Source organism: Chenopodium quinoa, unplaced genomic scaffold (assembly GCF_001683475.1).
Source record: "Chenopodium quinoa cultivar QQ74 unplaced genomic scaffold, ASM168347v1, whole genome shotgun sequence".
Lineage (NCBI taxonomy): Eukaryota > Viridiplantae > Streptophyta > Magnoliopsida > Caryophyllales > Amaranthaceae > Chenopodium > Chenopodium quinoa.
In genome coordinates this window covers 4,695,339-4,715,861 of record NW_018744080.1, presented here as the reverse complement: position 1 = coordinate 4,715,861, position 20,523 = coordinate 4,695,339, and the positions used below count along the sequence as shown (strand labels likewise).

General features: G+C 34.3%; 1 protein-coding gene across 1 annotated transcript; it reads right to left on the bottom strand.

Moving 5' to 3' along the window:
• Positions 1 to 344: 344 nt before the first annotated feature.
• Positions 345 to 5,172, bottom strand: LOC110691584 (AP2-like ethylene-responsive transcription factor AIL1). The gene is made up of 9 exons (XM_021868525.1): positions 4,404 to 5,172; positions 3,548 to 4,025; positions 3,334 to 3,416; positions 3,126 to 3,134; positions 2,667 to 2,755; positions 2,495 to 2,568; positions 2,365 to 2,415; positions 1,798 to 1,874; positions 345 to 1,273 (listed from the first exon to the last, which is right to left on the bottom strand). Exons 1-9 carry the CDS (start codon positions 4,798 to 4,800, stop codon positions 714 to 716), a joined length of 1,818 nt encoding a protein of 605 aa, XP_021724217.1. The 5' UTR covers positions 4,801 to 5,172; the 3' UTR covers positions 345 to 713.
• Between the last annotated feature and the right edge of the window lie 15,351 nt (positions 5,173 to 20,523).

Below are 20,523 nucleotides of genomic sequence, written 5' to 3'. Positions count from 1 at the left end.
ATCAGAGAGAATGTCTGCACCTTTGAGGAAAGCATAAGATAAGAAAAAGAAAAAAAAAAAAAAAAAAAAAAAAAGATCAAAGCAAAGTAGAGAGCATATTTTTGCAATCATACTGTAAAACAGATGATTGAATAATTCAGTTGAAGTAGAAGAAATAAATGATGTAGTCAAAGTTTAGTGATCTTCCTTTATCTTTGCATTATTGACAAATATAAGCAATGAGCTGGAGTTTTGTACTTAAGCTAGTGACCCCATAATATTTATTTTTTCAAAAAGTTTCCTAAAGTAGATCCAATAATATACCATATTATATATATTGGCAATAGCATGCCATAGAATGTTAATCATTAGAAATTCTTCTTCCTCTTTTTCTTTTCCCTCCATTTTTGCCAAAAAAAGATTTTCATTTTACAAGAGGAGCCAAAAAGTTTGCATTAAGTTTGACAAAAGTTTCCAGCATTTTGCTTACAGACAGATAAATGGACCCCATTTTTGTCCCTAATTAAGTCTAATTACACCCCATTTCTCTAATTTTCTTCCACTAAACCCTCTTTTGTTCCCCACAAAAAAAAGATTTTCCCTCTTTTTTTTTTCTTCAACCCACCATTACAACTTTTTTCTCTCATCTTTTTCCTTTTATCACTTTTTTCTCATGCAAAATAACCTGCTCCAACTTTCTACAGGAATACTACTAAGTACTAAAACATGTTAACTTAAGCATCATTCCAAGCAGCAAAAACAGGGAAATGAGCCAAAGGAATGGCTGTAGCCGCAGTTGGTGTTAACTGCCCTGCTGATGCAACCCAAGGGAAAACCATCGAATTCGAGGTGGTTGATGACATATTCTCATCTGGACTACCTTCCCTAGAGCTGTTCAAGCTTGTAACTAATGATGATGCACTCGAGAAATGAGCTGCAGAAGCCAACTTTTGACTTGGACTTGCCATTTCGAGCTCAACAAGGTCCTGTAAGCCAAGTGAGAATGAAGGGATAGGGTCAATTGACACCATCTTCCACTCTCCAGGAGAGTCATTGCCATTGCTGGCTACAGTTACATCGCCTGCAGTAATGTTCTCAGTCACACTAGGGCTCTCCTCGAAAGCCTTGATCAATTCCAATTTGTTCCTTCTAGCCTGCTCTCCTGCTAGAAGAGTATTGCTGGACATGATCTTTTCCACATGGTACCTACTTATGTCAAAATTAGTCACAGCATTTGTTCCTCGGAACTTAATTGCAGCTACATCATAAGCTTCTGCTGCTTCCTCTTGGGTGCCTAAGAACATTACATTCAATTAATACTTAATAAATCATCACATACAACCATTTTCTTAAATGTAAATTAAAAGTTTAAAACCCGAGAAATAAAGTCACAGCCATATTCCTAAGTTACTTGTGCACATTAGAACTTATTTGTTCATATGACCTTAAATTAGTTGCAAATTGACCTTATATACTCGTACCATTTATTAGAGTGAATCTAAACTAATTTTTCCTGAACTTACTACATTAAAGTGAAAAGAACAAAGCAACATACCAATAAAGATACTAAGGTCAGCCTTAGTAAAGCAATTCTAGTAGTGGCACAAAAATGAAACGTAAGAACAGATATTGACATCAAATAGAAGACCAATATAAAAGCTTCTTTAAACACTAGTATAAAAGAGCCTCATAAACCACCACTACAAGATTGACTTGGTCATTCTTTCTTTTCTTTTTCTTTATTTTGTATTTTTTATTATTTGACCAAAAATAATTATAATTTGAAACGTGAAATAAGTTAAGGGAAAGCTGGCTCACTAAATGTCCCCAAATAGAGGTCCTTGTTCCCAGCTACTCTGCCTATCCTAGCTTGCCATCTACCATGCTGATGATGCCTGCAATTCAAACTTAGATATTTAAATACCACATTTATTATGTTAGAACCATATTTCCATGCATATTTATGACAATTTCAAATAGCAAAAGATCATTCAGAATGATGTGATGTTCTGAAATAAAAAGTGTCAACATTTCCACTAAAGATTAAAAAAGGGTAATGTTATATATAATCCTAAGGGCTATATATAAGCATTAAATATACTCTTGGAAATTGTATAAAATTAGGAATTCATGACAAAAATACACGTAAATCAGTGTTATTAGTGTTTATATTTTGATGATTTCTTAACTTTTTACGATTTTCAAGTGTAAATTTAATGCTTATAGGTAGCCCTAAGGGTTATGTATAACATTTTCCATTAAAAAATGCAAGCTATTTAAGTGCAACATTATTTTATCAAATTCATCATATAAGAAAAAGAATACACTATTTTTACGTTGCAGGCAACTGAATTTATGTTTAAAAAATCAGGAAAAATAAGAAACCTTGTCACTCCTCTGTACATCGAAGCTCCTCTTGAAAATCCACTGCTTTTCCTGTGAATTATGATTGAGATTAATTATGAGCACGATAATTTGATAATACACACATAATAGCTTAATTTATTTTATTTACCTTCTTAAGTTAGCAACATATTCTTGACGAGTCATGTTCTTCATTTCTTCAATTTCTTGTTTGTAGTTTTCTATCTAAAATAAATAAAACAGACAATACATTGCAGATTCAGATAAAAATAACCTTGATAAATTGATAATATTGAACATAATAAACAAATTTTGTAACATACAGGGAAATTAGTGTGAGTTGAGAGTCCCCAGTATTTCAGGGCAGCAAGATCATAAGATCTAGCAGCTTTTTCTTCCATATCATAGCCTCCTGATAATCAACCCCAATATAAGGAGAATGAGAGTAAATCCGTGGGCCATAAGAAAATACCAAGTCCGTGATACACATGTACTCTATTTTCTCGTCCCTTAAATACTGACTATAACATTTTGATGTTTCAAAAGTTAAAAACTCAAATAACATTTTATGTTTTAGGACGTGTTTTGGGGACAAAAAAATGCTAAATGGGGCAATGTTTATAAGATAAGGAGAGTAAATGTTACTCGTAGCTTAAGAGACTTAGAAATCGTGTCATACCATAAAAGAAGTTCACACGATATAATATGGAGTAACTATTGTAATGAAAAAATGAGTTGATTAATCAGCTAAACTAAAATTAATAGTTTGAGAAATTGCTTACCAAGATAAACTGAAAGAGGTGCAGCATTTGGTTAACAGGCATTCCAAGCAAGACATGATGAAAACAAACAAACAAAAAATTGATTAGCAATTTAGTCAGATATATTTCAGTGATGACCAAAAAAAAAATGGACCCATAAATTTATGTCCTAGCACTTTCAAACAAATGATAGAAATTAGGCTATTTTTTTGGTATGTTATTGACTAACCTTGTCTCCCTTTTCTTGTCTGCCCCTCTTTTTTGCAACTATTGTCCCATAAATGAGCTTCAAATCTACCAGTCCATCTATGCCTTTACAAGAAAATAGATACAGAATTCATAAACAAATTAAGAAAATAAGATAAAATAAAAATAATACGAGTACAATAAACGTCAAAAGAATTTTAATTTTTTAATATAAATAAAAATTGTAATGAACATACTTAGTAACCCCTCTATATTGAGAGGTCCTTTGGCCAAAAGTGTCTATTGACTTCCTATGAACAGTCTGCTTAGATTGACCCATTTTGCCAAACCCTCTCTTCTTGGTGTCCATTGCAACAACACCAACACAATCATTCCCAGAAGAAACATTAGCCACCGTCATCGTCGCTGCTGTTGTTGTTGCTGGAGCTGTAATGCAACTCGACTGCGAGCCAGGGCTCATGGACAATGAAAGAGACTGTAAATCACCACAGCCGCCGCCCACAGTTGGTGCAGCAGCAACAGAAGCAAGAGTATTTGTACTATTATCAATATGATCTACTGTTTCCCAATTCTTTAGCAAGTCATCCTCTGAAAATCCTTGGTATGATAATGCAGAAATGTAGGACTCTAATTGTTGCTGTTGTTGGTGGGTGTGCTGCTGTTGTCTGTAGATGCTATCCAAGCTAATACCAAGAAAATTCTCTAGTTTTCGCTCTGAAATACTCGTGGAAAATAATATACATAGCACTTAATTATTATTTAACAACCAAAAAGTAGAATTATTAAACATTTAACAACATTGAACAAACGTGTAATTTTGTTACATATACTGCACACCGTTTTTAATACTTCGTATTCATAATGTTATCGAAAAACAAAAGTCGATTTTTATAAGAGGAAACCTCTATAGCTCTATCAAAACTACAAAATTTATTATAAAGTGGGAAATATTTATTTACACTTATGTCATTTGATAAATAAAGTACATCGTTTTAAATGCACTAAATATAAAACTAACACCAAAAAAAAACAAAAAAAAAATATACTCTATTTAATAGTGTGAAAAGGGAAATAAAATGAATAAGAGTTTACCTTGAGGTGGTTGAGATCTAGTGAAAGCTTCCATAATGCAAAGAGACCCATCTGACTTAAGTGGCATAACAGTCAAAGGAGAATGAAAATATCCACTATTATCTCCTCCTCCGCCGTGATCAAAGCAAATCGGACCACTGCTGAGTTGCTGCTGGTGGGGCAGAGGAGATAAAAACATACCCACAGGGGCAGAAGACTGCTGCGGCTGCGGCTGCGACTGCGAGTGTTGATGATGATGAGTGTAATGATTAAGATAATCATGTGCAGAAGAATTATTATTAGAAGCCTCCATTTTCATGAAAGGAGATAAAGAAAAACCTAACCAGTTGTTAGAACTACTGTTACTACTACCACTGTTACTCCCATTGTTATTATGATTTTCACTAGTATGCTTCATTATTTTTATTTTATTTTTTTGGCACGTTTTTCTCTCACTTACTTTAGCTAATACTAATACCAGAATCTTACAGAAGAAGGCAAAGTTCAATCATTGGCTAGAAAAATAAACTAATGTGAAGAAAATTTAAAGGAGAGAATATATATATATATATTTTTTCCTTCTAATTGTTTTACAGAGAACAAAATGAGAATCCTTTAGACTAAACAAAGAGAATGAAATGAAGAAGAAGAAGAAGCAAAATGTTATGTAATTTTCATGGGGATCTGTGTATATGTTGAGAAAGACTACTCCTTTTACTTTTTTTATCATCTTCTCTCTCTATTATCCCATGGGTTGGGATTTGGGGTTCATAAGACACTCTTAAATCTAGTGCGTTTCATGTGCGGTTGGTCACATCATGTGACCATTTGTTAAATAACAAAGTAACTCCTATAACACTGACCCGGTAATTAACTCCTTGTAAACCTGACAAAACAGCCTCTAAGTAACCCTTATAACATTGATGAAGTAACCCTTGTAAAACTGAACAAGTAACCCCTATTACACTAACGAAGTAACTATCATAATGGATGGTCACACCGTGTGACCAGCCACATATAAGAGTTTGTGATCTTATTATATGTAACAAAAAACTTTTGTGTACATCGGCCAATACAATGTAATTAGTGTCCATTAAACAATTTTAGGGGAGTTAAGATCGGCTTTAAACCTACGTACATTGTAGCTCACGTTATACAATATTTTTCTATGAATTTATTGTAATTAGGTCATGGGATAAAACAAATCTTATACAAGTAATCATGCTATGATTAGCTTTACATGGTGGAATTTTATTTATTTTCAGGAAAAATTCCTCCCATTAATTTGAACTTTGTCTCGTCCGTTCAAATTAATCCGTACTTTTGATTATTATCTATCACTCCCAATTTTGGGGGGTATTAATTTTTATTGCACCCAAATGACTTGCAACCGGTAAAATCAGGTAAACATTTGTGACTTAGTATTTTTTTGCACACGTGTCAATATGTAATTGGTTAAAAAAAATAGAGAAAAAAATGTAAAAAATAAAAAAAACTTGCCCCACAGCCACCACCACACGAACACCATCGACGCACACCACACCACCACCGATGGCCGATGTTGGCCACAAATGGCCAATGTTGGAGCTGAATACCCTAAACCGGACGTTTGTGGCCGATTTTGTGGCGGAATGTCGCCGATTTCGACCGTTTGTGGCCGATTTCATGGTTGACTGCTGGGTAGGGGTTTTTGCAAGTGGCTGGACTGCTGGGGAGGGTTTTCGAGGGTGGGGAGGGGTTTTCATAGGTGGGTGAGCTGCTGGGGAGGGGTTTTCGAGGGTGGGGGAAGGGAAGGGTTGGCTGGGCGGTCCGACAGCAGGGGAGGGGTTACCGATTTCGGCCGTTTGTGGCCGATTTCTTGGCTGGGCTGCTTGGGAGGGGTTTTCAAGGGTGGGGAGAGGTTTTTGCAGGTGGCTGGACTGCTGGGGAGGGGTTTTCGAGGGTGGGGAGGGGTTTTCACAGGTGACTGAGCTGTTGGGGAGGGGTTTTCGGGGGTGGGGGAAAGGAAGGGGTGGCTAGGGGCGGTTTCCGACAGCGGGGGAGGGGTTTTCGGGGATGGGCCCGATTTCTCGGCGGGGTGGGGGTGTGGTGTTTTCTGGGCTGGGCATGGGTGGTTTGTGGTTTTTTTTTAGCCAATTATAGGTTGACATGTGTCTTGTAACTTATAATATTATGTTGGATGACCGGTTGGGTGCAATAGAAATTAGGGTCTGTTCACATTTACTGAACTGAGTTGAACTGAACTAATTGGAGCTGAACTGAACTGAACTGAATTGATCTGAAATGAATATTTTATGTGAGAGCCAAATTAAGAGCTGAACTGAAATTAAATAAATGTGAACAGGCCCTTAATACCCCCTAAAGTTGAGAGTGATAGATAATAATCGAAAGTACGGATTAATTTGAGTGGACGAGGCAAAATTCGGATTCATGGGAGCAATTTTTCCTTATTTTTATTTAAAAGAGAGAGTTTGTTGTTTTTTTGTTAAAAATAAAAACTTACCATCATAACCTACTTTTAGCATAATACAAGTAGAGAGTTTGTTATTATAACCGATTTTTATTTTTATTTTTTTTATAATTTTTTTTGAAAGATATTACCGATTTTGTTTAAATAGTCAAATAATAATACAAAAAGAAAGTAACGTTATATAAGGGGAAGGGCTGCATGTAAGCATTTAACATTTTTTTTAGTGATAAAAATTTGAATCTACAAATGAGCATGCTTAAGGAAAGAGAAAGATCCAATTGAATGTCCAGTTCCTTTTTTGGAGTTCAACTCCGAGCCAGTAAGCAAGACAAAGCAAGTCAACGTGGAGTCAAACTCTTACAAGTAAATCAATGTAATAAATATTTATTTATTGTCAATTTTTCCACTTTTAGCTTCTTATATGCAGCACTTAGGATTGCATATATCTTTTTCCTACAAAAAATATCATATGACTTCATCAACTGTCTTTTTAAAATAACAATTTGTACTTTTAAAATTTATTATCTATTAACTATTACTAAAACAAAACATGCTGACATCATTAAGGGACACATGTCAATTCCTTATTAAAAATTTTCCCGCCTAAATTATTTTTCACATCATCCTTTTTTCTTCTCTTTCTATATTCCAAAACAAAATAAATACGGTGCTTCTTTCAAAATTAATTAATGAGATTATAATTTTTTTATTTTGAATATAAATTTGAAAAATATTTAAACAAATAATGGCTACTTAATTCGTGCAACGCACGAGGTTAAACTAGTTTTTACTAATATTTATTGTCTGATGACCAACTAACCGTTTTAAAATTTGTAGCCACTATATTTATTGTTTTTCTTAATAGAATAGGAAGAAGGTAAGTATATATCCTAATAGATTTTTTTGTTAAAAATAAAATATAGGCCATGTTTGGTAATTGGCTTTTTAATGGCTTTTTGGTTAGCTTTTGGCTTTTGGCTTTTTTAGGTGGTCAAGCAGCCAAAAAATGTGTTTGGTAATTTGCTTTTTAGTCAGCAAAAAAGCTGGTTTTTAAGCCAAAATGAAAAAGCTGCTTTGAGTAGCTTTTTTGTTGGCTTTTGGCTTGTTGGCCCACAAATTATCTAATAAACAGCCAACAACCAACAATTAATTTAACAAACACTTTTATAAACAGCCAGCTTAAACAGCCAATTTCAAAAGCTATTATAAACAGCCAAACATTCCAGCTAGTCAAACAAGCCAAGTGAACCAGCCAACAACCATTTGCCAAACAAGGCCATAGTCTAATAGATTTCTTGTATTGCGCGCGCACACACATTTTCAATGTGTATTTCTAAGCTTAATTGTGCAAAATAATTACTCGTTATTACTTTACATTGCATTTCAATTTTATTTTACAGTTTTTATATTTGTTTAAATTTCAATAATTTATATACTACCTCCGTTTTACAACAATTTGACATAAAATATGAGTAAAAAGTGTTTAATCATTACAAATAATATAAAACGGAGGTATGTATATATGTATATATAGAATTGAGATCATGTGAGAACCAAAGTGAATAATAGGTACTAGGAACTAATCTCAGTCATTGATCGCTCTCCATCTAATGGCTCACATTGCACCCGCTCTCATTAATGGCATTTTCGTAATTTCGCTGCTTTTAAACTTTTTCCAGTTTTTCCAAATTTTTTTTTTATTTTTTATTTTTTTTTTTTTAACTTTAAAGGCAATTTCATTTACTTTAAAACTAATTTCATTTACTTTTGAGAAATGAAACTGGAAACTACTTTATAAAGTTAAAATATTACAAAACTATCATTAATGACACGAGAAGCATGTGAACCGTCCGATTAACATGATCTAAGGGCTTAGATTAATTAGTTCCTAGTTCTTATTTTAGCCTTGGTTCTCATTATAACTTGGTTCTGTAATATATATATATATATTTGTGAGAACACTTTTTATGTTCTAAATTTTAAATCTGATATTCTAAACTTTTTCCCAGGTGTTCTAAATTAAATCAGATTTTCTAAATTAGTACTCACATGTTCTAAACCATAAATTAGTTAAGTTAGATGTTATAAATTTCGAATGACTTATTCCGAAATTTTAACTTATATGTTCTAAATTTTAAAACGTGCGTGTGTTCTAAGATTTTTAGTTATATGTTCTAAATTCGAAAACATATGTTCTAATTTTTACTCACATGCTCTATATTTTACTCCCATTTTCTATATTTTATACCAAGTGTTCTAAATTTTTTATTCACATGTTCTAAATTTCATAAAGCAAATTTTTAAAATTTTTACTCACATGTTCTAATTTTTGAATCAGATGTTCTAAATTATTGCTCACACACATGCTCTAAATTATTAGTCCTATGTTCTAAATTTAAATTTGAGTCGCATATTCTAAATTTTTCCTTGTATGTTCTAAATTTTTACTCATGTGTTCTAAGTTATAAATCAGTTCTCATATAAGTATGAATTCTCACATATGAACCTATTCTCACGGATCCCTCCCCTATATATATATATATATATATATATATATATATATATATATATATATATATATATATATATATATATATATATATATATATATATATATATATATATATAAAAGCTATAGCAGGCATTATGAGTTAGCTAATATGTTTCATTTGTTGGCTGATAAGCACCTTTTGTTGGCATACATACGCTTCATTTGTTGGCTGATATACTTCTCTTGTTGGCTTATATGTATCTTTTGTTGGTTGATATATTCCTCTTATTGGTTTATATGTATCTTTTATTTGTTGGTTGATATACTCCTCATGTTGGCATATACTACCTCTGTTTTTATTTAGTTGACACGTTTTGACTTTAGCACTATTCACACACCTCCCTTTGACCGTATTTTGTGCTTTATACATAATGAAAAATATAATCATGTGGGATCTTGTTAGATTCGTCACGTTATATACTTTTAAAATATCAACTTTTCATAATTTTTGTTTATCGATAATTAAAGATATTAATAATTGAATATGTGCATTGGCAAACGCGACTAAAGAAACGTGTCAACTAAAAAAACAAAGGAAGTATGTATTTGTTGTTGGCTGATATACTCCTCTTGTTGGCTTATACGTATCTATTTATTGGTTGATATGTTTTTTCAGTTGGCTAATAAGTACTTTTTGTTAGATGATACATTCCTATTTTTAGCTGATGTATTCCTCTTGTTGGCTAATATGTATCTTTTGTTGGTTGATACGTTTTATTAATGTCTGATATGTCCCTAATATTATCTAATATCAGACATTAATTGGTTAATATATTTTTTTATTGGCTTATACACAAAGTATATATACACAAGTACAAATGATTTCTTTGTCTCTTCTCTTGGCTAATATGCTTATTAACAATAAACAAACCAAGCAAAAGTCACAAAACTCACGTTCATCTCCAAACACAAAAATCCCACAAAACACATGATTTTCTCTATCCTCCCCTTTCAATGGGAGAAAATACAAGTTTATGATAAACAAATTTTGTTTATCTAATGACATTTTCGTAAATAAATCTACAAAAAATCTTAGTCAGCATTACATTTTTTTGTAAATAAATCAATATTTATGAAACCCGCGTATTAATAAAAGTTGTTCACTTATTTACAAAAATGTCATGTTAACTGAAATGATTTGTTGATATATTTACGAAAATGGCATTAAATAAACATTTGTTTATCATCAAGATGAATGGGGGCTCCCTCAATGGATGGCAGCCTGGCAGCTTCACCATCTCATCACTAATTTCATCATCTCCTTCACCACTTTCTCTCTCCTCCCCTTCAACCCCATTCACCAATCCCTACGCCACCCCACTAATCCCTACGCCACCCCACTAATCCACCGTCCACCGAACTCACTGCACCCACCAACAACCGCTTCACCAACCACCGCACCCACCAACCAACACATCCACTCACCACCACACTCACTCATTCCTGTCGCAGCCACGGCCAGCCACACAACCAATCAAACCAGCGAAAAACTCCACCTACGTGAACGCCACCACCACTAGCGAACGCCTCCACCTCCGCATCCATCATCAAATTCAAACAAAGCAAATCATAAATTTTGATTCCATAGAAATTTCGAAACAATACCACTTTGCAATTGATGTGAATTTTTGGTTTTATTTTAGATCTAAAAAAAGTAGCATAAGAGGAGAGAGAAAGATAAGGAAGAGAAGAAGAGAGGAAGAGATTCCAAAATTGTATGGACGCACAAACACTCGAGTGAGTTTGTGACTATTTTAGTACTCCCTTAGGGCTTTTATTTATTTATTTTTTTTTTTGAAAACAAGCTGCGAATTACCATTAGAGAAGATCAATTTCCGCCAAAGTTGTCAAGCTCTGGGGAAAAGGACCGAGTGAAACATATTCGTTACAACCTCTAGTGTCCCATCTTGCAACATTATGGGCTAGAGTATTACCCGCACGCTTAATATGAGAGAACGAAAAATAATTAAAAACCGAAGCCAAGTTACAAATGTCATCATATAAAAGGAAGATAGGAGAGTAGCATGTTGCTCTTGTCTTGACTGCCTTCACCACCTCCATAGCGTCGGTCTCGAGGTGCACATCACAGTAGCCCAGCCTTCTCACCAATTGCAAACCAAACCTGCATGCTGCCGCTTCAGCCATCACTGTTTCCCACCCAGCCCCTAACAGACGCACACCAGCCGCTAGCAGAGAGCCCTATTCGTCTCAGATTACAACTCCCAACCCTGTCTTCACACCAATATGCGCATTGCAGTTAATTTTTACCACCCCACTCACCGGACAACTCCACGAATTAGGTGCATTGGTGACAGTTGGAGCCGCACCATTACTAACCTTTGCAGCATAATCGTTGCTTTCTCTAACAAAGTGCATCCATCCTCTTGCCACATCTACCGCACTGAAGTTAGCTTGCTCAAATATGCTCTGATTTCTGCAGTGCCATGCCGCCCATACAAGTGTTGATATTGTCACTAACTCATCCCTCCCTACATTCTTTGCACACCAAAGCCAACGTTCAACAAAGCTACTAGAGGGCGCTGCATCAATCTGGGAACTAAGAGGGCTTGCTGCCCAGATTTCTTTGGCTGCTGTACAGTCAAAAGTGGCGTGGAGAATGGTCTCTTCATGGGCATTGCAAATGCTACAAGTGCTATCCGTTACAATGTGACGATAGAACAATCTCTCCTTGACAGCTAAGAACCCCTTACATGCCCTCCACAGAAAATGTTTGAGCTTCGGAGGGCATACCAAAGACCAAATCAATCTCCAAACCTCATTCATATCAGACCCTTGCATCACAACCGGCACTTTCTTGCATAGCCAATACCCGGATTTCACAGAGTAAACACCATTCTTTGACAGCCACCAAAACTTCTTATCGGGTGGGCTGTACGGAGACAATGGAATTGTGAGGATTTTTGCCGCATCATCGTCATTAAAGTTGTTGTGGATCATGCTCACGTCCCACACTCCGCACGCGTGATCAATTAAATCACTAACTCTTAATCCCATCTCACTAGATGCATTCGGAGTTGGAACACTAGCCGTGGAGCTACCTGGTAACCACGCTTCAGACCACACATTAATGGCACTCCCATTCCCCACTCTCCATTTCAAACCCTCCAAAATCAACCCCTTAGAACCCCACATACTCCTCCAAGCATAGCTAGGATCATAGCCACAAGTAGCATCGAGAACCTCACAATTCTTAAAATATTTTGCTTTAAGAATAGAATGAATTAGAGTCCCCGGATTATGATGTAACCTCCATAATTGCTTTGCCAATAAATCTTGGTTAAAGCATTTAAGGTCTCTAAATCCTAAACCCCCAAGAGCTTTAGGACGGCATAAAAGATCCCATCGTTGCCAATGCATTTTGCTAGAAGTTTCCGTTGAGCCCCACCAAAATCGAGCAAGCATAGCATGAATTTCATCAATAAAGCCATCGGGAAGTTTAAAAATACTCATCATATAAGTGGGGATAGCCTGAGCTACCGCTTTGATAAGTACCTCTTTCCCGGGCCTACAGAGCAACTTTTCTTTCCATCCTTGCAGCTTCTTCCATAACCTCTCCTTCAACCCTGCAAAAATCGCTTTTTTTGACCTCCCGATGATAGTTGGAAGCCCAAGGTACTTTTCATGTCTCTTGACCTCTCTGACACCCAAAATATCAATAATTTCTTGCCTTCGATTCTGACAAACACTTTTGCTAAAAACAACTTCAGTTTTGCTTAGATTGACTTTCTGACCCGAAGCTCTCACATATTTGCTGATAATATCAGCTATAACCGAGCATTCTTGCACATTTGCTCTAGCAAAAAGTATACTGTCATCTGCAAAAAATAAGTGAGACACCCTGGGAGCATTTCTGCAAATTCTAGCACCATGAATTAATTTGCCATCGGCCGCTTTAGAAATTAGCGTGGAAAAGCATCCGCACATAACAGAAATAAGTACGGAGATATAGGGTCACCCTGACGCAACCCTCCAGATGGAATCACAGATCCCGAAATCTGCCCATTTATCTTAAAAGCAAAGGAGACGCTTTTAAGACAACACATTATACGATGAACCCAATTATTCGAGAACCCCAATTTTATCATCACCTGTTCTAGAAAGGCCCATTCCACCCTCTCGTATGCCTTGCTCATATCAAGTTTAAGAGCAACATTCCCATCTTTCCCTTCACCACCTCTCTTCATGGCATGAAAAATTTCAAAGGCAACTATGGCATTATCAGTAATAAGCCTCTGCGGGACAAAGGCACTCTGGTTCGGAGAAATTATATCGCCCAAAAAAATTTTCAATTTATTTGCCAACACCTTAGAAATGATTTTATAAATTACATTGCAGCAACTAATCGGTCTAAATTCCGAAATCAAAGTAGGTTTATCACATTTCGGAATAAGGACCACACAAGTGTTATTTATTTCAGACATATTCACATTCCCGCTCCACCAACTCCGAATATATGCAATAATATCTGAACCGACAACATGCCAAAATTTCTGAAAAAATAAAGCGTGCATACCGTCAGGGCCCGGAGCCTTATGGCGGTGCATCTGGAATAAAGCTTGCTTAATTTCTTCACCGGTGGGTTCTCTATCCAGGATTGCGTTCATCTCCGGAGTAACAATCGTATCGAGACCTTCCATAGCATCCTGAAATCCCGTCCGGGAACTAGTGGCAAAGAGCTTAGAAAAATAAGCGGCTATTAGTTTCTCAATATCAACTCTTCTATTCCGCCACACACCATTATCATCGAATAGGCCGGCAATTCTATTTTGAGTCTTACGTTGGCTAGCTTTATGATGGAAATATTTTGTATTTTTATCTCCATCCCTCAATTCATTTGCCCGGGCTCAGGCAAACCAATACGACTCCTCAAGCAAGTATAAAGAGTCAAGTTCTGTCGATAAAGCATGGCACCGCTCCAAAATTTCACCATCCATCGCACCCTCCTTTAGTTCCTTAAGAGCCTTCTCTGCATTCTTTATTTTCTTTTTAATGGAACCAAAAGTGAGCGCCGCCCAACTTGCGAGTCTCGCCCCACTAAAAGAGATTTTTTGCCGTATTCCAAGACCACCTGAATCAGCCCATGCCTCCTTAACGACATCATTGCAGCCCTCATTTGCTAACCAAAAATTCTCGAATTTAAACCCCGACCCACTCCATTCATCCACCTGCCTTATCTCTGTTGTCAACATGATGGGTGCATGATCAGGCTTCAAAATTGGCATGTGATGTATATCTCGGTCCGGAAATAAAGTACACCACTCCTCATCCGCAAGGAAGCGATCAAGACGCTCTCTAACAAATGTTGCCATGGAATTTCCCCTCTCCCAAGTAAAAACACTTCCTTTATAGCCGAGGTCTCGTAAGGCACATCTATCAATTACTTCCCGGAACGCATCCATAAATCTCTCGCTCCGTGGCACACCCCCTTCTTTTTCGGACAAGCTTAGAATCTCATTAAAGTCACCGAACATAATGCAAGGAAGGTTATTGATCCCTTTAAGATGAGTCATTAGAGACCATGTTTGACATTTGTTCGCTTGTTCCGGCCAACCATAGATACCAGTAGCTCTCCAAATGGGCACATTATTATCATACAACACATGAGCATTAATATGGTGAATAGAGTAAGACACAATTTTGACGTTGATGTCCTTCCACCACATTCGCAATCCACCCGATCTACCTAAACTACTAAAACAAACACTATTCGTGTAACCACAACGGTTTTTTATTTTATTAAGAATTTTTTCATCAAGCATAGTTTCCATTACAAACACAATGTTCGGCTTCTCCCTCCAACACATATCTTGGAGGCTCCTAACTGCACGCGGGTTGCCAAGCCCGTGGCAGTTCCAGCTAATTATTAGATTTTCATTTCTTCATTTTTAAATAATTGCTCTATTTCTCTTGAATATGCATTCTAATGCTAATATTTGATCACTAATACCTTTAATTATCAATAAGTATAAATTCTAACAATTGAAAATTAATAATCTATTCATTGACATGATTCCAACAAGTATCCACAAAATTATATTTTTTCTTATGTATAAATCACAAACATTAGTCAAAGTAGGACAAAAAAATAGTGTAAAAAATAGAAATGAAGCAACTATTCAAAAATGAAGGGAGTAAATAATAAATGTAAAAAAATGAGAATGTTACAAAATGACGGAAAAGTATAACACAATTACACAACTACATAAATTTTGCTTTGATTAAAAATTTTAAATTTTGCATTAAAAGAAAATAAAAAAACATAGGGATACGTAGTACTCTGCATTAGTCAAATTCACAAAATCTTGAAAAAAAAAAAAAAAAAAAAAGCAAATCTGACCTTCACTAATTAACCACTACTCCCTCCGTTTTTAAATACTTGCTCCATTTCTCTTGGACACGCATACCGATGTTAATTTTTGATTATTAATATCTTTAATTATCAATAAGTATGAGTTCTAACAATTGAAAATTAATAATCTATTCATTGAGATAATTTCAACAAGTACCCAAATGACTATATTTTTCTTATGTATAAATCACAAACATTAGTCAAAATAGGACAAATGAATAGTGCAAAAAATAGAAATGGAGCAGGTATTTAAAAACGGAGGGAGCATTTTTTTTTTGACCAGAAAGTATTATGGAAAATTTGCAAATTGCAGTCATTTAAAGTTCATATTTTGCAAATTGCAGCCATTTAAATTTTTTTTTTGCAAATTGCAGCCCAAAAGTTCATATAAATTGTAAATTGGAGCCTGATTCAATTTTTTCATCGGTTTACAAGTTGAAAAATCTTCGGTTAAGGTTTTAGGGGTCATTTTAGTTTTTAGGGACCGAATTGAGCTCGGAATGAGCAAAAAAATAACGTAAGTGTCTCAGATTTACAGTTTCCCACAAATCGACACACTTTTGTTACGCAAAACGAGATACTTGCGTTATTTTTTTGCTAATTTCGAGCTCAATTCGGTCCCCTACGAATTAAAATGGCCCCTAAAACTTTAATCGAAGATTTTTCAACTTGTAAACCGATGAAAAAGTTGAATCGGGCTGCAATTTGCAATTTTTTTTTAAATGGCTGCTACTTGCAAAATACGAAGTTTAAATGGCTGCAATTTGCAAATTTTCCAAGTATTACTAGTACAAAGTATTATCTTTTTCTTTTTGAAATGTTTTGATTATAAAAAAAAAGGAAATTTTGTGAAAAACTACCTATTATAATCCAGAATTTGCGAGAAACTACCTATTAAAAAAATGTTGTAATTGACTACCTAATTTTTTTAAAATATTATAATTTACTACCTTTATGCCGGATTATGAATGAGTTTGACCAAAATTCTCCGGCGTTGATTTGGTCACGTGACACTTGGTGAAAGAAAAGGGTCATTAAGTGTCACGTGATGGTCACGTGACCAAGTCAATATCGGAGAACTTTGGTCAAACTCCTTCATAATCCGACGTAAGGTAGTAAATTACAACATTTTTCGAAAATTAGGTAGTCAATTACAACATTTTTTTAATAGGTAGTTTCTCGCAAATTCTGAACTATAATAGGTAGTTTTTCACAAAATTTCCAAAAAAAAAATTATAGTGGGAAAGAGGTAGCCAGTAAGAAATGAACTGGGAAGTTGTAAGATAGATTTGACGGTCAGGACATCTGCCATAGTGCCATCATCCAGTCACTTCATACAGTAACTCTGCTTGCTGACCTCCTGCCCTTACTGTTCCCGCCCTCTGTATTCCTGCTAAACCATTTTTATATTACACTTTGTTTTTTGTAAGAAAAATAAAATTTACGAGTACCACTTATGTTAGGCTATATTCTCCGGCTTTGTAATAATCACAAGATTCACAACACTAACATATGCACAAAGGTTTAGGGTTTGAATTGAATTGAAATAAATAAATTAGAGTTGAATTGAACTGAACATAATTAAATTGAATAGAGCTGAAATAAATATTTTATGAGAAAAAAATTAGGAGCTGAATTGAACTGATTCGTGCTGAACTGAACTGAACTGATTCGAGCTGAACTGAACGAACTGAGCTGAATTGAACTGAACTGAATTGAAATTAAACTGTAGTGAACATGCTCTAAGTGTTACAATTTGACCGGTACATAATTTTAGACAATTTAATTGAATTAAATAAAATAAGAGTTAAAAAATCCTTAAAAAATTGAATACAAAAAATTATAGGGTTAATATTTTATTGAAAAGTAATGAATGTGATACGAGTGAAATAATGAAAAAAATAGTAGTGGGTTTAAGGGGAGATCATAAAAGGAAAAAGATATAATGTTGTTTTTTGCTAAAAAGGAAGTGTAACACTTATAAAAACATGATGTTTCCCATAAAAACACGATATTTCCCATAAAAACATGAAGAGAGTGTGTGATTCCTATAGGCGTGGGTTCCTTACATCGCACAGACATTTCGCGAAAAGAACATATTATACAAATGTAAGGAACATACATCTGCAATGAAAATAACATACTATTAAAATGTAATAAACATATACTTAAAGTAAAAGGAATATTTTTGTACCAAAAAAGTGTGAAAAGAACATATGTCCTATTCATTGATTGTCATTATAATGTACTTTTATTTGTGATTTAATATTCATGCTTATTGTGAAATATTATTTTTGTCTTCAGATTATATATATATATACATATATACATATATATACATATATACATATATATATATACATATATATATATATATACATATATATATATATATACACATATATATATATATATATATATATATATATATATATATATATATATATATATATATATATATATTGGATCCATGTTCTTTACAAAACAGTTGTATGATCTTTACAAAATAGGTATATGTTCTTTCCGAATTTTTCTCTGTACCAAGCTAGGTACATGCTATTGTACCATAAAATTTTCAGAGAGTATGTAGAAAATAAAAAATATACTCTCTTCATCCTAAAATAATTGACACGTTGAATAAATATTAATATAAAGTTCCATAGTATAATTTTTTTATAATAATTATTAATATTTAATTATATAAAATTAAGATCAAAGTTGTGCATTGGTTTGCGTGCAAAGTTTGATTGAGTCAGTTACTATGGACATATGGACTATAATGGTAGTGCAAGTGAAAGTAGGAAAGACATAATAAAATATTTGTAAAAATGGGGTTAGTGGGAGAGAGAAATACTTTAGTCCCTCCGTATTTAAATTGACACATAGTTACACTTTGATTGACATGTAGTTTTAAGCAATATAATTGATTTACTTAAATAAAATAAGAGGTAAGAGCATCCTCATTCATGAAAATTGTTCATGTTATACATAAACCAAACAAATTAAATGATTTCCAATATCCTCTTCTTAATCGTTGAACCAAAAAAAATATTATTCATGTTACTATTCACCTAACCCACTTCAATTTATCTTTTACTAAAAATTAAAATACATACATAATTAACAATATATTAATCTCATGTGATATGTAATTGATTTTTGTTACCGTTATTATTACCGCAATTAGTTACGCTTAAGTATTAGGAAATCACGATTAGCATTTGCGTGCAAAATCTAATATATAATTGGAGAGTAAGTGAATGAGGAGCCTCTAAAACCCCAACCAAGACTCCTCATTCTCTCCCACCTAAAAAACTACTCCCTCCTTTTCCTTTAATTAAAAAAAAAGGAATATACATATAATACATCCAACTACTCAATTACCCATCTACTAAGGAGTACTAACTACTCTCCAATCAAATTAATCTTATCTAAAACTAACTAATTATAATTTTAACTTCAAAAAAAAAAGTAATAGACTAAATGCAGTTATATCAACAAGTCATCATCATTCAACTCCACTTTCATTTACACTACCCACACATACTGTTTTGGATGTTTTTGTTCCTCGGGAAAGTTATGGCTCGAAGACTGGTCCGGCTCGAGTTGCACCTACAAAAACAATGGAGACTTCTGGTGGTAGGAGCTCCGCCTCCGAAGATCAAGTTAGACCTTGAATAAGAGAAAAATGTGCGGAAATTTAGGTGGGATCTTCTCGGATTCCGAGATCAGGTGTTCTTTGATGAGAGAGAAAATGGATGTAATAAATGATTGAATGTGTCCCCAAAATGGGGAAATATCTCCCTATTTATAGGATCATTCTGGAAAAGTGCCCTCCCTAGGTCACTCTGACCTAGGTTTAGTGGGCTACGCTGCAATTGCATCTTTCTCGGGAATTGGGCCTTGAAGGCCGCAATTCTTCTGATGTACTGAGGCTTCCATGTGTTAACTGGTGAGTGGCTTATGGTGACCTGTCCAGACTTGGCACGCGGACCTCTCTGATTGGTCCACATGTCTAGAGTATTTTTACCCTAAACACATACACTATTCCTTAACTACACATAAATTATGAAAGCTTAGATCACTACTATAGTATTTAATATCCGTAGTTAACCACAAAAAAAAAAAAAAAAAAAATCAACTTTGGGATAGAATACATTATTGTATTGGGTTTTATGTAGTCCGATTTGGTAAGTAATCATCTTGCTTTAAATCTTTCTTTAGTTATGATTATCTAAAATTTCAAATTATTTTTTTTGAAATAAAGTTAGTGCATATTTGATAGGTTGTCGTGCACCTGTCAAAAATAAATTCCTAACAAAACCAACTAACAATGTAGTAGGGTAAGTAGGGTCGAATCCACAGGGAAATAATATTCAATCTAACCTCTAAGAAATTGGAGAAACTAAACTATGTCACGAAATTGGGATAGGAAAGTAGTCTAAATTAAAATAGGAATAAAATAATTAATAAAAAGACCTAGGGTTATGGTTCACCACGTTTATAGTTCTAAATCTATCAAATATCAATAACAATTCAATCAATCAATTATCTAGAGCAATTGCTAAGCCTATGGTCGGGTCTTAACGCTCTCAATTCAACATATGCAGTACGGTCGTTAACATAATCAAAATTGCTAATTGTAGGAAGCCTCTAAAAGTAAGATCTTTCGATTCAAACTCTTATTAACATGAATTAATCAAAAAATTGATTAGGTTGCAAGATTAACAATAAAACACTATCAATTAGA

Bases quoted from the DNA above. Each gene is read 5' to 3' on its own strand.
- LOC110691584 (XM_021868525.1), bottom strand. From the start codon at position 4,800: ATGAAGCATACTAGTGAAAATCATAATAACAATGGGAGTAACAGTGGT. The intron at 3,417-3,547 runs GTATGTTCATTA...TTTCTTGTAAAG, and splicing joins CAATATAGAGGGGTTACTAA to GCATAGATGGACTGGTAGAT. The intron at 1,274-1,797 runs GTGAGCCAGCTT...TAATGTTCTTAG, and splicing joins CCTCTATTTGGGGACATTTA to GCACCCAAGAGGAAGCAGCA.